At 44.4% G+C, this 12,405-nt stretch overlaps 2 protein-coding genes across 2 annotated transcripts in view; one reads left to right on the top strand and one right to left on the bottom strand.

The window, feature by feature from the left end:
* Window positions 1-5,365: 5,365 nt before the first annotated feature.
* On the top strand, window positions 5,366-8,505 carry LOC116386220 (probable S-adenosylmethionine-dependent methyltransferase CRG1). Its single transcript, XM_031852261.1, has 6 exons — window positions 5,366-5,473; window positions 5,667-5,830; window positions 6,020-6,236; window positions 6,556-6,659; window positions 6,932-7,069; window positions 7,576-8,505. Exons 1-6 carry the CDS (start codon window positions 5,366-5,368, stop codon window positions 7,664-7,666), a joined length of 822 nt encoding a protein of 273 aa, XP_031708121.1. The 3' UTR covers window positions 7,667-8,505.
* Window positions 8,506-9,171: 666 nt separating this feature from the next.
* The window catches only part of LOC116386196 (receptor activity-modifying protein 1-like), a 5,528-nt gene continuing 2,294 nt past the window's right edge, over window positions 9,172-12,405 (bottom strand). The window contains exon 3 of the mRNA XM_031852231.1: window positions 9,172-10,834. Within this exon, the coding sequence (XP_031708091.1) occupies window positions 10,579-10,834 (256 nt within the window). The 3' untranslated portion in view covers window positions 9,172-10,578. The remainder of the gene's footprint in view (window positions 10,835-12,405) is intronic.

Below are 12,405 nucleotides of genomic sequence, written 5' to 3'. Positions count from 1 at the left end.
CTTGGCAGCTGGTGAATGTGATAGAATCAAAGCACAGACACGCTGTGGAAAGCGGTGGATTTGTTATCCGGCTAATTACACCGGGGATCCCAAGCAGAATAATCTGAATAATAGAAAAGCTGAGTTGATAAACACGGCTGTTGAATGCTTGGTTACATGTGCTCAGTCACCCTGTCCTCCATTAATCTGCGTCAAATGATAGCGTCTATGTAAATCTGCTAGGACAATAGGATTAAAACATCCTGTGATATTATCTTGTTATGGCATTCTATACATGCATTTATAGCATTCAGAAGGACTTGACCTCATTGTGTGTACATGATATTAACACCTTGCACGTGTGACAACACTATTCAAGCACTGGGATGTATCTGTAGGAATCAGGAAAGCGAATAATTGAATATTTAATGGTCAGAACAATTAAGACCACAGGACAGTCCCACCCCCCCCCCCCCCCCCCCCCCCCCCCCCCACCCCCACATCGACTTTTCAAAGATAATGTCTCATTGTTCGGTATCCTGCAGGCTTATCAGCTTGCCCTTGAATCGTCTACTGTCTCCGCTCAGCTATTCACCGCCGCAACACCTGAGCACATTTCAGAAATGTTGTCTTTGTTTTTCGCACAATGATTCAGCCGTAGCTAACGCCATTGAAGGAGGGTACAAATGGTGTGACGGCGCGCTGAATCGAAGCGACTGTAAATGAAAGAAAGGACGATTCTTCAGGCGAGGCAGCGATTCACTTAACCGGCAGAACATAAGGCCTCCTTTTTTTTTTTTTTTTCATGTGGTTGTGCAACAGAAGATTTCACCAGGGGAGCTGCCAAAGCCGGTGGGTGTCTTGTAGGCGTTTGGCAGCCATATATGGATGTTAGTGTCACATCTGGCAACGTGGCGATGCCAGCATTCTGGGAAGCAAAGCTACAAGTTGAAATCCTCCATCGCAATATCTTATTCCATGCCTAGACTGTCAGCGAATGGAGACGAGCTTCAATCTGAGACGCCCGCTGTTGAGAGTGAGAGTGAGGATTGTCCGACGAAGGGTTGCGAACCACGGATTTCTTTGGTTTGATGCCATGAGCGGCCGAGTGCTTAGGTATTTCCAATTATAGGGAATATGTCGAGGTGGCCCTCGGTAATTAAAGCCTAATCATGCTGGTGGATTCAGAGAAGCATCCTCATCAAGCTTTCATTAGTCTCCCTCCTTGTGATGCCCAGCAGCAACCCGACCCCCTCAGGGAATGCTCAGATCGCCTGTTCCCAAAACCAAATCCAATCATTTAGTGGTGTGAGAGTGTTCCATTAAAAGTTATTTTCCAAATTCAACAGCAGGAAAAGAAAAGAAAAAAATGAAATAGAACAGAAAATTGCACTCAAACAGTACATTTGGGACTCGACAATAGACACAATGAGCAGATAAAGTGACTTTTAAAATGTTATTTCACAAGAGAAGAATAGAACAGCACACTGTGGATGCTGCTTTGTGTTTATCTCCTTAAAGAAACATCCTCTGAGCTAAATTTGGATCCAAACTGTAGTGAACTCAATTCATGAGTTGCCACTCGTTGTTGCCACAGATCCTGAAGAACAAAAAGCGGTTTCCCACTCCAACTGGGGCGATGTATCTGTACTCCCCCCCCCCCACCAGCTCCTGAGTGCTCCTACGCTTCAGAGATGGATTTGACTACAGGTGAGATCTTGTGCTCGGGGAGAGAGCGAGCAGCCGGATAGGCTGGTGGTCTTGTGCTATGAGAAAGATCAACCGGAGCGCCGTGTGAGAGCACCTGGCTCGCCTATATGCTGCTTGCTTGACAGACAGCACAGACACCTGAAAGCCCAGTGAGAGAGCAGCAGTGTAAAAGCCACTGCTGCTCTACAGGGCCATGCATTATGCAGATGCAGGAATCTCTCTCTCTCTCTCTCCTTCTCTCCCCCTCTGCCCCCTGCTCTGCGGTAAAAATAGATCAACAGACCCGAGCGTTCAGCTCTTTTTTTTTTTTTATGCTTCTCACTTTCACTTGGATCTCACCAGCTGCAGCGGCTGTTGGCTCCCGCTTTGCACACACACACACACACACACACACACACACACACACTTCCGAGAGCGGGTGCATATGCTCGTGTGCTGAAGCATGTGTGCATGTCAACCAGGGTTGGACTGTTTTATCAGTTTTAAAAGTGGGATATCAGGGTTTCCATGTTGTTTGTAAAACCTGGAATAAAATCGACACTAAAGGGCCCAAAGCATGTGGACACCAAATCCAAAATGTTGAGACCAACTTTGAAGAAGTAAATTGTGTATAATTGCATGTGTATGTATGCATGAGCACACTGCACGCACACATGTGCAAAGGAGCCTTGTTGCTGAGTGCAAAGGCTCCCTGAAGACCATTGATCCGTGTCTATGAGCACAGAGGTCTCCGGCTCCTCCCTGATTGTCATTCCGCTGCTAATTAAACAGTCCGGCTTAACGAGTTCCCGTTGATAACAAGGTTGGAAGGAAAGGTCACCCCCATCACGCTCACTTCAACTATGGACACCGTCAATAACGACCCTGCCTGGGAGGACAGGTACACACACACACACACACACACACACACACACAGAGGTAATTACCCAAAAAGAAAGACCCGAAGCGTTCGTATTGAGAAAGAAAGATGAATCGGAATGTGCTGGGGGAAGATTTCACTTGTTTTGTCGCTTTTACAGCTTTCAGGATGAGATACAGACATAGTTAAACGTTATTCAGGATGTGGGATAGTCCAGACATTCACCGCAGAATCTCATTGTTTGTTCAGTTCACTCATTCTTTGATATGGACCTTTGTCTATAACGCGAGCCTGTAAATGTCTACAAACGAAACCCCGAGCCAAACACTCGACCTATATATACTATCTGGCCCTCTCATCATTTATCTTACAGCGGCAGAATCAGGATAGATCGGTTCAATTAGACTGGCCTTTAATGTAATCTGTTTAATCCATTTCTATCATCAAAGCCAATACCTACCTCTCTCCTCGGAGAGTGGGATTAGCCCTCCGAGTGTATCTCCGAACGAGCATCTCGGCTATAAAAACGCAGCGGAGTCACTAAGATCTCCTCCATATTTGTACTTTACAACTGGCTGTGGAGAACACAGAGTGTCTCAAGTGAAGTTTTAATGGGTAAAGATTTAAGATCTTCATATCCTACCAGAGATTGCAAACGCTGTTTGGCACAATGCACCAGTGGCACGATAAAAAGACAGGGAGGATTTGCCTCTCCCTTTCCCTTTCTCCTCAAAGGTTGCCGAGTTGATTTAATAACGGAAAGAAAAAGCCGTGCACTCAATAAGTTTGAGTGCACGGTTGTTGTTTTTTTTTCATTTAAAGGTTTTCGTGCTACTTTGTTAAAAATAAAGGTGTGTTTAAGGACTCAGGGGAAGCCATGATGAATGAATCCCCCCCCCCCCCCCCCCCCCCCCAAAAAAAAAAAGAAATTGCATGGCTCTCAATGTGGCAACAGGACTATTTTCTAAAATCACGGATTTCATCCAACAGCTGCAATCTGCTTTTACCTGCTGACATTTCCGCAGGGAAGTGGGATTTTTCCTCAATACCCATCTATCCATCCCCCTTCCCTGCATGTGTCTGCACTCACACTGACAGAGGAGCGAAGAAAATGATGCACAAGTATTTACTAGCGTGTGCCTACTTTAGGCTGAAATTCATCTTAAACTGTATACAGCCGGTGCACGAAATAGCCCCGGTCTGACGTGTTTTATCTCCTTTTCCACAATTCCAGACTCGCTTTCACACAAAATCTTCTTCAACCAGTTTGGAAAACCCCAAATCAAGAATTTCACATGCACCCAACCAGGTTTAAAATGCAATATTTCTCATATTTCTCCTCTCCTAGCATGGATTACCTGTGTGATTGCCTTTCAGGAGAATTCCCCACGCGGCTTTAGCGACACTGGTCGTCACAGTCAATGGAAGTACTCCCATAGCTCTTTTTACCGTGTCGGGAATACCTGCAGATATTTAAGCAATACACGAGGCCGCTTGTCTGAGTCCATTGACTTTGTGTTTTTAATGGCGTCTGTGGAAACGTGTGAGGACACTGTAATAAGACTTGGTGGTAAAGACTGGGCGATAAAGCGGCTACGTCTGGGTAGTCACATCATCTGCGTGGATGACAATGTGTTTATCACGCTCTCAGCTGCACACACTGCAGCAGAGGTCGGCGGCGTGTGAACCGAACGCCGTTGACAGGTTTGATCAAAGCTGATTGATTGGAGGACGCGAGGTAAGGCCCGCGCATGGCGCAACATGCTGGGGTTAAGGGGTGGGGCTCCTGGGCACCCTGCACCCCCACCCACCTTTGTTAACACAAGCCCTATTGCAAATCATATCTGACAATGGATATTGATCAGGTGAACGGGAAGGATCAATGTTGTTGATTGGGAAGAAAATACAAGAACAAGACCAGCCGCCCGGAGCAGATTCAGGCCTGTTTGGGTGATACCATCTAAATATACTTATAACAAAAGTGTGAGGTCAGAGTGCTTACAGAAAAAGACAAGTTTCACAATTATAAGTATTGGCTTTTGTAGATAGAGTATAGTTGGTGAGATTTTTAGCCACATGTTTCTTTTCTCTAGATACTAACATGATCATTTTAGGACATGTCTGATTCATCGGTATGCCAAAGAAACAATGATATTGCAGATTAAATAAGGGCGATGGTCAGGATGATGAGGAATTACAGCTAACATGTGACTCCCAAGCATTCCCACGTGTTCCTTCTCAGCACAGAGCATCATGCGTGTGCCTTTACTGCCATCTGCTGCTGCTTGAAACCAAGTGCATGTGCAGGAATCTGGATCGCAGGATTTCTTTTGGTGATATATACACACATATATATATATATATATATATATATATATATATATATATATATTCATGTGACACGTTTCAATGACTCAACAAGTATGGCCATAGAAACACTTTTTAAGGGAACATTGCGGAGGGGTACTTAGCATTAAAATAAATTACTACACTTAAAGGAGCAGTTGCAGGTTGCAGATTGCAAACAGCTCATTCTCAGCTAATGGTTCTTGTTTTCAGGTATTTATACACAAAATAAATCATAGTTATGTATATTATATACTGTTGCTGCAAATGAATCCACCTAAATCCTACCTTTACCATTAATTCCAAGCAATACAGTGTGAACTATGCTTTATGGGCCTGCAGCTCACGAGGACGGGACACTTTTAATTCCGGGAGTTAATGTGTAACTCGGGGGTTGAAGGACAAGCGCATAGTGCAGAGTCATAGTATTAGTCAGCCGCTTTGTCAGACAGGAGCACCTTGCACAGGGACATGGCTGTACGCGTCTTTGAGGGTAGAGATCATGCAGCCGCTTACCTGCAGTACAGAGTGGCTCCTAATGAATTGATCAACAGGATTATGAGCTACATGGAGAAAACGGTGAAGTGTGTTTGACCAAGTTTTATGCACCATCTAATGCCTCTAAATATGGTTCATTCATGCACAGAAAAAAGGGCCATTTTGCATGTTGAAATACCTGAGATGAATGTTATTGTAATAGAAGAGCTGCAGAACCATGTATAGATTCAGAAGCAAACAAAGTTTATAAAAGGTTTGACTCCATTGCTTTTAGACACCGAACCAGGTCAATCTTGCTGTGGATGTGGGCTGCGGTTCAGGCCAAGGGACGATCCTTTTGGCTCCGTACTTCACCAAGGTTGTTGGAACGGACGTCAGCCCGGCTCAGCTGGAGATGGCTCTGACCAATAAAAAAAAACCTCCAAATGTATCATACAGGTGAGTTGGAGGGAAGGTTGGGAGTTTTTTGTTTGTCTATCTGCAATGGTGGTTCAAAATATCTTCCAGGGTATCTTCCAACTGTATCAAGAATGTGAGTAAAGTTACCAATATATCGTGATGTACATTTCCTACATCTTCTGTACAAAAAGCTGCGAGTTTTGTAATGTGTTTTCCTTCGGGCCCCAGGGAGTGTCCGGCAGAGAAGCTACCGTTTGCTTGTGGTGAGGTGGACCTTGTGACGGCCATGACGGCGGCTCACTGGTTCGACCATGAGAAGTTCCTCCTGGAATCTGACCGGGTGCTGAGGCCTGGAGGCTGCCTGGCTCTGCTGAGCTACACCATGGAGATGGAGCTGGAGTATGGGGACGTCTCCAACGGGACACTCAACGACATCTGTAATGAGGTTCATCGCAAATCCAAAAACTTCATTCTTGGAACGTGTTATTTAGAATTTCAAAAGTATGGATGACTGTAAACATGTCAAAATCCAACCATTCTCTCCCGCTCATGTGGGGTCGGGTATCAGGGGCAGCAGGCTAAGCAGGGCATTCTCACTGGCGGACCCTGAGGTACTCCCAGGGCAGACAAGATATATCATTTCTCCAGCATGTTCTGGGTTTAAAATAACATTGCTGACAGGGCACAACCCTGCCCACTATTTTTGAAATTCCATTGGCCTATGCAAGGTTAGTTGGTAATGATTATTTTTCTTCTTCTATCAGTTTTACGCTGCCCTGCTTCCCTACCGAAATCCCTATATTGGAAAAAGCTCTGCGAAGATCTACTCAGACATGTTTGACTCCTGCTCGTACCCAGACAAAGAGTGGTGAGTGTTCCAGTTTACTTATCTTGCATCTCGTTCTTAAAGTAGTCCCTGCAAAACAAGGAGCGTAAATGCTCTGAACACGGTCATATAAGTCAGACATATACAGGCGGTAGCGTCTGGTAGTTAACTGGCACAGAGCAGCTTAAACTTGAGCAGTTGGCGGTCAAATGTCTTTATCGGGGGCATCTCAGTTCATAGTCAAGGGAGAGGAGAGTGTTTCTGAACCACTATTCAGCCTAGTTTCCCCCAATCTTTCCCTCCGTTGTGTCCAGGAATGAGTGTCTGAGGGTAAAGAGGATCTTGCCACTGAGAGGATACATCGGCATGGTGGAGACCTTTTCCAACTACCAGAAATTGCTACAAAAGGATCCAGCTGAGGCTGAACGTCTTTCTAATGACACAAGGAACAAGTGAGATACTAACCTCCATCTCATCAATAAGTCTCATCTTTAACTTCTGGCTCTGAGCTTTCACCTCTACCTGCCTGCCACTGAAGCTTGATCTCTTAATCTCCACCTAAATTCATTGTTCACGCTCAGAACCGGCTTTAATTCTTCTTTGAATCCTGTCACAGTCTTGAGCATTAATCAGAGAAGCCAAACATTGCTCGACTAAGCTTAACTGTTGAAGGCTTTAACTGCGTTGATAGTACAGCCACCATTAATTCCCCACCGACAGGACAGAAGAGCCCAGCAAGCAGAATATATGAACGGGAAGTGCTGAGCCATAACTTTTACATGGATAAGAAAGTATGACATTGTATTTAATTATCACGGCATAGTATTTAATTACTACACACAGTGTGCTGCTCTCTGTCTCTGGACAGATTTGACCTGTTTCTTCTTGTCGGGAGTCATTTAAGGTTTCACTTAAATGATCCTATTAAAGCTCTCTGTCCCTTCTTGTCCTCCAACAGGTTGATGTCTGCCATGAAGGTGTCCTCTCCTGACACAGAAGTCACGGTGGTTGTGAAGTATTTCTATTGGCTGGCCCGCAAACCACTCTGACCGGCTGAATCCTGTACACGCAGATCCAGACCCCCGGGTTGGAAACCACATCTGTAGGTTTCCCAAAGTGTCATCAAAAGTGACTCAATTCTGTTAATTGCTCGAAAAATAAAAATCGGATGCTCGTCCTTTGTTCGTTTTTATATGAAGATATTTAATTTTTAAATATGATAATATAGTGAACCTGCTGTTCAATCAACACCAGGCTTATGAATATTGACATATATAAAGACAGTACCTTCCAGAGTGAACACTAGATGGAGCCCTGTCACACAATGATGGATAAGTGTCTAACTTTAGGTTTCAGCAATGATCCCAGATATGAATGACATGGTGTCATAGCTCTGTATATACAGTAACAAATCTGAAGTATACGGTTCATCCAGAATGTTCATGATTAGGATCGTGATATTGCACAAAATGTCCCATAAATCAGAGAGTTGTCGTGGTTGTAGTCTACGGAGGGAGAGTAATCCAGAGAGAAAAAGAGAGTGTGTGTGACCAGCACATCGTGGAGAGGGTGAGAGTCACTTCCCATGATGCTCCGCAGCTCCCTCCTCCTCCTCCTCCTCTCTGACACCACCACCAAAGACCATATCTCCACCATCAGGACGGAGCCAGCCTTCCCGATGAGCTTGTTGACTCTACTGACGTTTGACTGCCTCGTCCTGTTTTATAGAGCACAGATGCAGCTGGTTCTCCTTCAGTACAAAGTGATTTGTCTCCGTTACACAATAAAAGTACATTTACTGCACTCCTTTCCTCTCTTCCTTCACCGCTCTTCCGAATGATCTATTCAAGCCGTCGGTGTCTCCCTGAGTGTCCTCCTCTCTACTTATATTTATGTGCTCACAGATTGTTTAGGGCCATGAGAACAGATGCTAATTAACATGCACGGCCTCCAAATTCCCTTGAATCTCAAACACTTTGTTACCTTGCCCTGCCAAGCTTTTGACACCCTCGTATTGGTGACATTATCCACTAAAACGATTGTACGGATACATTCCATATTTATCCCAATTAGAGCATTTATCACATTTTATTGCACTGAGGGTTAACGAATTACAACTAACATGTGACATCCAAGCATTGAGACACTCGGCATCTCTCTCCTGCTCCGCACAGAGCATCATATATGTGCATTTACTGCCATCTGCTGCTGTTTGAAACCAAGTGCATGTTCAAAAATCTAGATTTTGGAAAATCACCGCATTTCTTTTGGCAGTATTCGGAAGAAACATTTCATTTTTCGAGGGCTACTCATAGTGGTAGCACTTTGTGTGCTTTTTTAGATAATATAATTTATAAATATCCTTACGTGACTCTTTATGTTGACGTCACAGTTGTTGTATGACCTGGATCTAGGAAGGAGCTCTGTGAAGATCTACTCAGACATGTTTGACTCCTGCTCATACTGAGACAAAGAGCGGTGAGTGTTCCAGTTTACTTATTTTACATTTGGTTCATATACACACTCTGACAGCTGGTAGTTAACTGGCACAGAGCAGCTTAAACTTGAGCAGTTGGCGGTCAAATGTCTTGCTCGGGGGCATCTCAGTTTATAGTCAAGGGAGAGGAGAGTGTTTCTGAACCACTATTCAGCCTAGTTTCCCCCAATCTTTCCCTCCGTTGTGTCCAGGAATGAGTGTCTGAGGGTAAAGAGGATCTTGCCACTGAGCGGATACTTCGACATGGTGGAGACCTTTTCCAGCTACCAGAACCTGCTACAAAAGGATCCAGCTGAGGCTGAATGTCTTTCTAATGACACAAGGAACAAGTGAGATACTAACCTCCATCTCATCAATAAGTCTCATCTTTAACTTCTGGCTCTGAGCTTTCACCTCTACCTGCCTGCCACTGAAGCTTGATCTCTTAATCTCCACCTAAATTCATTGTTCACGCTCAGAACCGGCTTTAATTCTTCTTTGAATCCTGTCACAGTCTTGAGCATTAATCAGAGAAGCCAAACATTGCTCGACTAAGCTTAACTGTTGAAGGCTTTAACTGCGTTGATAGTACAGCCACCATTAATTCCCCACCGACAGGACAGAAGAGCCCAGCAAGCAGAATATATGAGCGGGAAGTGCTGAGCCATAACTTTTACATGGATAAGAAAGTATGACATTGTATTTAATTATCACGGCATAGTATTTAATTACTACACACAGTGTGCTGCAGTTGACCTGTTTCTTCTTGTCGGGAGTCATGTTTAGTTTATTTTTATATAAAGATATTTCGACACAACTATGTTATCAACATACATTTAAATGAACTCCAGGCCTACGGATCTTAACAGTCAGAGCCTTCCAGAGTGAACACTAGATGGAGCCCTGTTACAGACGTGATGGACAGGTTTTACGGCCCTAAAATTACACTTTTCTTAAAGGAACTCCCTATTTCATCACCGGGGTGAGAGAAATCCACTTGCATCAAAAGGAGACAGCGAATGCTTGCACTGTAGATGCGTTGAATATGAATAAGTCATCATGTTTGATGTCTTTGTGCAAAACCTCCTTGTCCTTTTTCTGCTTTAGTCAAATTTCCTCCATTTTCTGTTCCTTTCTTCTCTAATCAAATGTATAACAATCATTCAAGTCGTTGGTGTCTCCCTGAGTGTCATCCTCTCTTCAGTTATTAACATGCTCACAGATTGTTTAGGGCCAAGACAACAGATGGTAATTAACATGCGTGGCCTCCAATTCCCCTGAATCCCAAACACCTTTATTACTTTTCCCAAACTCGAACACTCTCTATATCTAACCAAACAGCATTTATAACATAATATGGTGTTAAAGTCTGCTGTTTTTCATTAGATATTCATACTAACATGAGTAAAGACATCTTTTACCACATGCTCCATCATTGCCCCTCAGGAGTCCACATGTATTCACAAGCCTTCAGGGGCCGAGTCCCTATAAAACCCCCTCCGTGCGTTTACTCCTCCACACCACGAGGGCAGTCATGAGCAGGGTGACCAGCACCGGCACGCCGATGAAGGGGGCGAGGATGCTGGTCGGCGGGTCGTGGAGGAGCCGGCCGGTCAGGGCGCAGTCGTGGAAGTAGATCCGGTGAATCTGCATGAAGAAGCGGTCGACTATCTGATTCGGCCAGAAGCAGTCCACCCTCAAGGCCACCTGGTATGTGCAGTTTGTTAGCCCCTCGTAGATCCTGCAGAGCAACACGAGGAAAACCGTGACCCAACTCTCGAATGCCATCACAACAATCCAGATTGAATACTTTTTTTTTTTACTTTTAGTAGTCTACTTTGTAGTATACATCCTCTTTCATCATATTGCACCTTGAACTTTGACCCTCTTGCTCACATATCCGCTACGCAGAGTATTGTGCGTCAGCAGAAAAGCACGCAGGCTTGTATACGGCAAAATGCGACCGGATGCAGCAGGACATCCTGGCATTTTTGGCACATTGCATGTGGCATATTAAATCTTTTCCTGGCACACTACATAGTATGGTGGTACGAGTATTGGAATGTGCAGCTTGTGTCAGGAAGGTTAGTAGCCGTATTGCCACGATGATCTTAAAGTGGTCCCTCCTATAGCTCCTATGAGTTACAGAACTTTAGAAATACACTCCACAGGTATAATTAGTCTCTGGGTTTGTCCTTGGAACGTTCTTTCAGAGTGGAACCAGAAGAGGGACATCTGTTGGTAGGAAAGACGAGGCGAAATGAGTGTCTAGAATTACCAGTCGGCCTCAACACCGCTAAATATAGCTGCTAGGTGGTAGAGAGCAGGGGAAATGGAGATGCATACCAACGTGGTATAGCACCCTCAGTGGAGCATTGCACCATTCCGGATGGCCGCTGACTTTAACTGCACAGCCGGAGGCCGAGTGGGCAAGTGGGCAGAAAAAGCAAAGTCCCTTAAAAGGAAAAGTCCACACAAATCTAACGTTCATCCTGGATTTTTTTTCCAGATGGCTGCAATTTATTGTTCAGCGTGTCGTTTCGCTTTATTATTATTTTTTTAATAACAGGGCAAACAACACGAGGCCACTTCAAAATACGCCCACCACCCAAAAATGACAGTTGCATCTGTAATCCAGAACACAGCGGAGCCACAGCGCAGCTTTTTCCAAACCCTGTGGAGCCCTATGTGTCTGAGAACTGGACGAAGAAAATGTGTGCTGAGCTGCCACTCAGTGAAATTGTTTTGGTCTAAAAATAAAACACAAGTCAGGAGAGACTGGAGTGTTTTTGATAGCTCTGGGATGTGCGGTGTGTGAATGACGCCATCTGGCTCTTACTAAAAACAGAATTACTTTTGCAAAAAGTTTTTGACCCTGATAAAGGCATTTGTATATGCCTTTATAATTAATATAATTTGTATATTCCTAATTTCCTTTTGTCGTATATGTTTTATTAATCTGCTGCACAGCCAGCTCTCCAAAGGACATCGGCGACGCCGTCAAACTGCCAGGAGTTTTGTGACGCAACTGCAAACCCCCTATGTGCCTGTACACATCTTTTATGTTGTGTTACAACTGCGCGCACACACACACACACACACACACACACACACACAAAGAACACCGCCACTAATTATGTGCTGGACCAGGAGAGGACAGTGAGCCAGGAGGGAAATCACAGTTTTGACAGCAGCTTCTCCTGTGGGCCTCCCAGCTCCTTTCACCCTCCTGTCTGACTCATCCCCTGACTGAAAAACACTGAAAACACACACTATATATATATATATATATATATATATATATATATATAT

The sequence above is a fragment of the Anarrhichthys ocellatus genome, unplaced genomic scaffold (genome assembly GCF_004355925.1).
Source record: "Anarrhichthys ocellatus isolate YVR2014 unplaced genomic scaffold, GSC_Weel_1.0 scaffold12, whole genome shotgun sequence".
Lineage (NCBI taxonomy): Eukaryota > Metazoa > Chordata > Actinopteri > Perciformes > Anarhichadidae > Anarrhichthys > Anarrhichthys ocellatus.
The sequence above is the reverse complement of the archived record's forward strand: the minus strand, read 5'-3'. Positions and strand labels throughout refer to the sequence as shown.

What these genes read in the sequence shown, in the direction of transcription:
- LOC116386220 (XM_031852261.1), top strand. Translation starts at nt 5,366, where the DNA reads ATGGCTGTACGCGTCTTTGAGGGTAGAGATCATGCAGCCGCTTACCTG. An exon ending in TCAACGACATCTGTAATGAG is followed by an intron (nt 6,237 to 6,555) that starts GTTCATCGCAAA and finishes TTCTTCTATCAG; the next exon opens with TTTTACGCTGCCCTGCTTCC. An exon ending in TCGTACCCAGACAAAGAGTG is followed by an intron (nt 6,660 to 6,931) that starts GTGAGTGTTCCA and finishes CGTTGTGTCCAG; the next exon opens with GAATGAGTGTCTGAGGGTAA.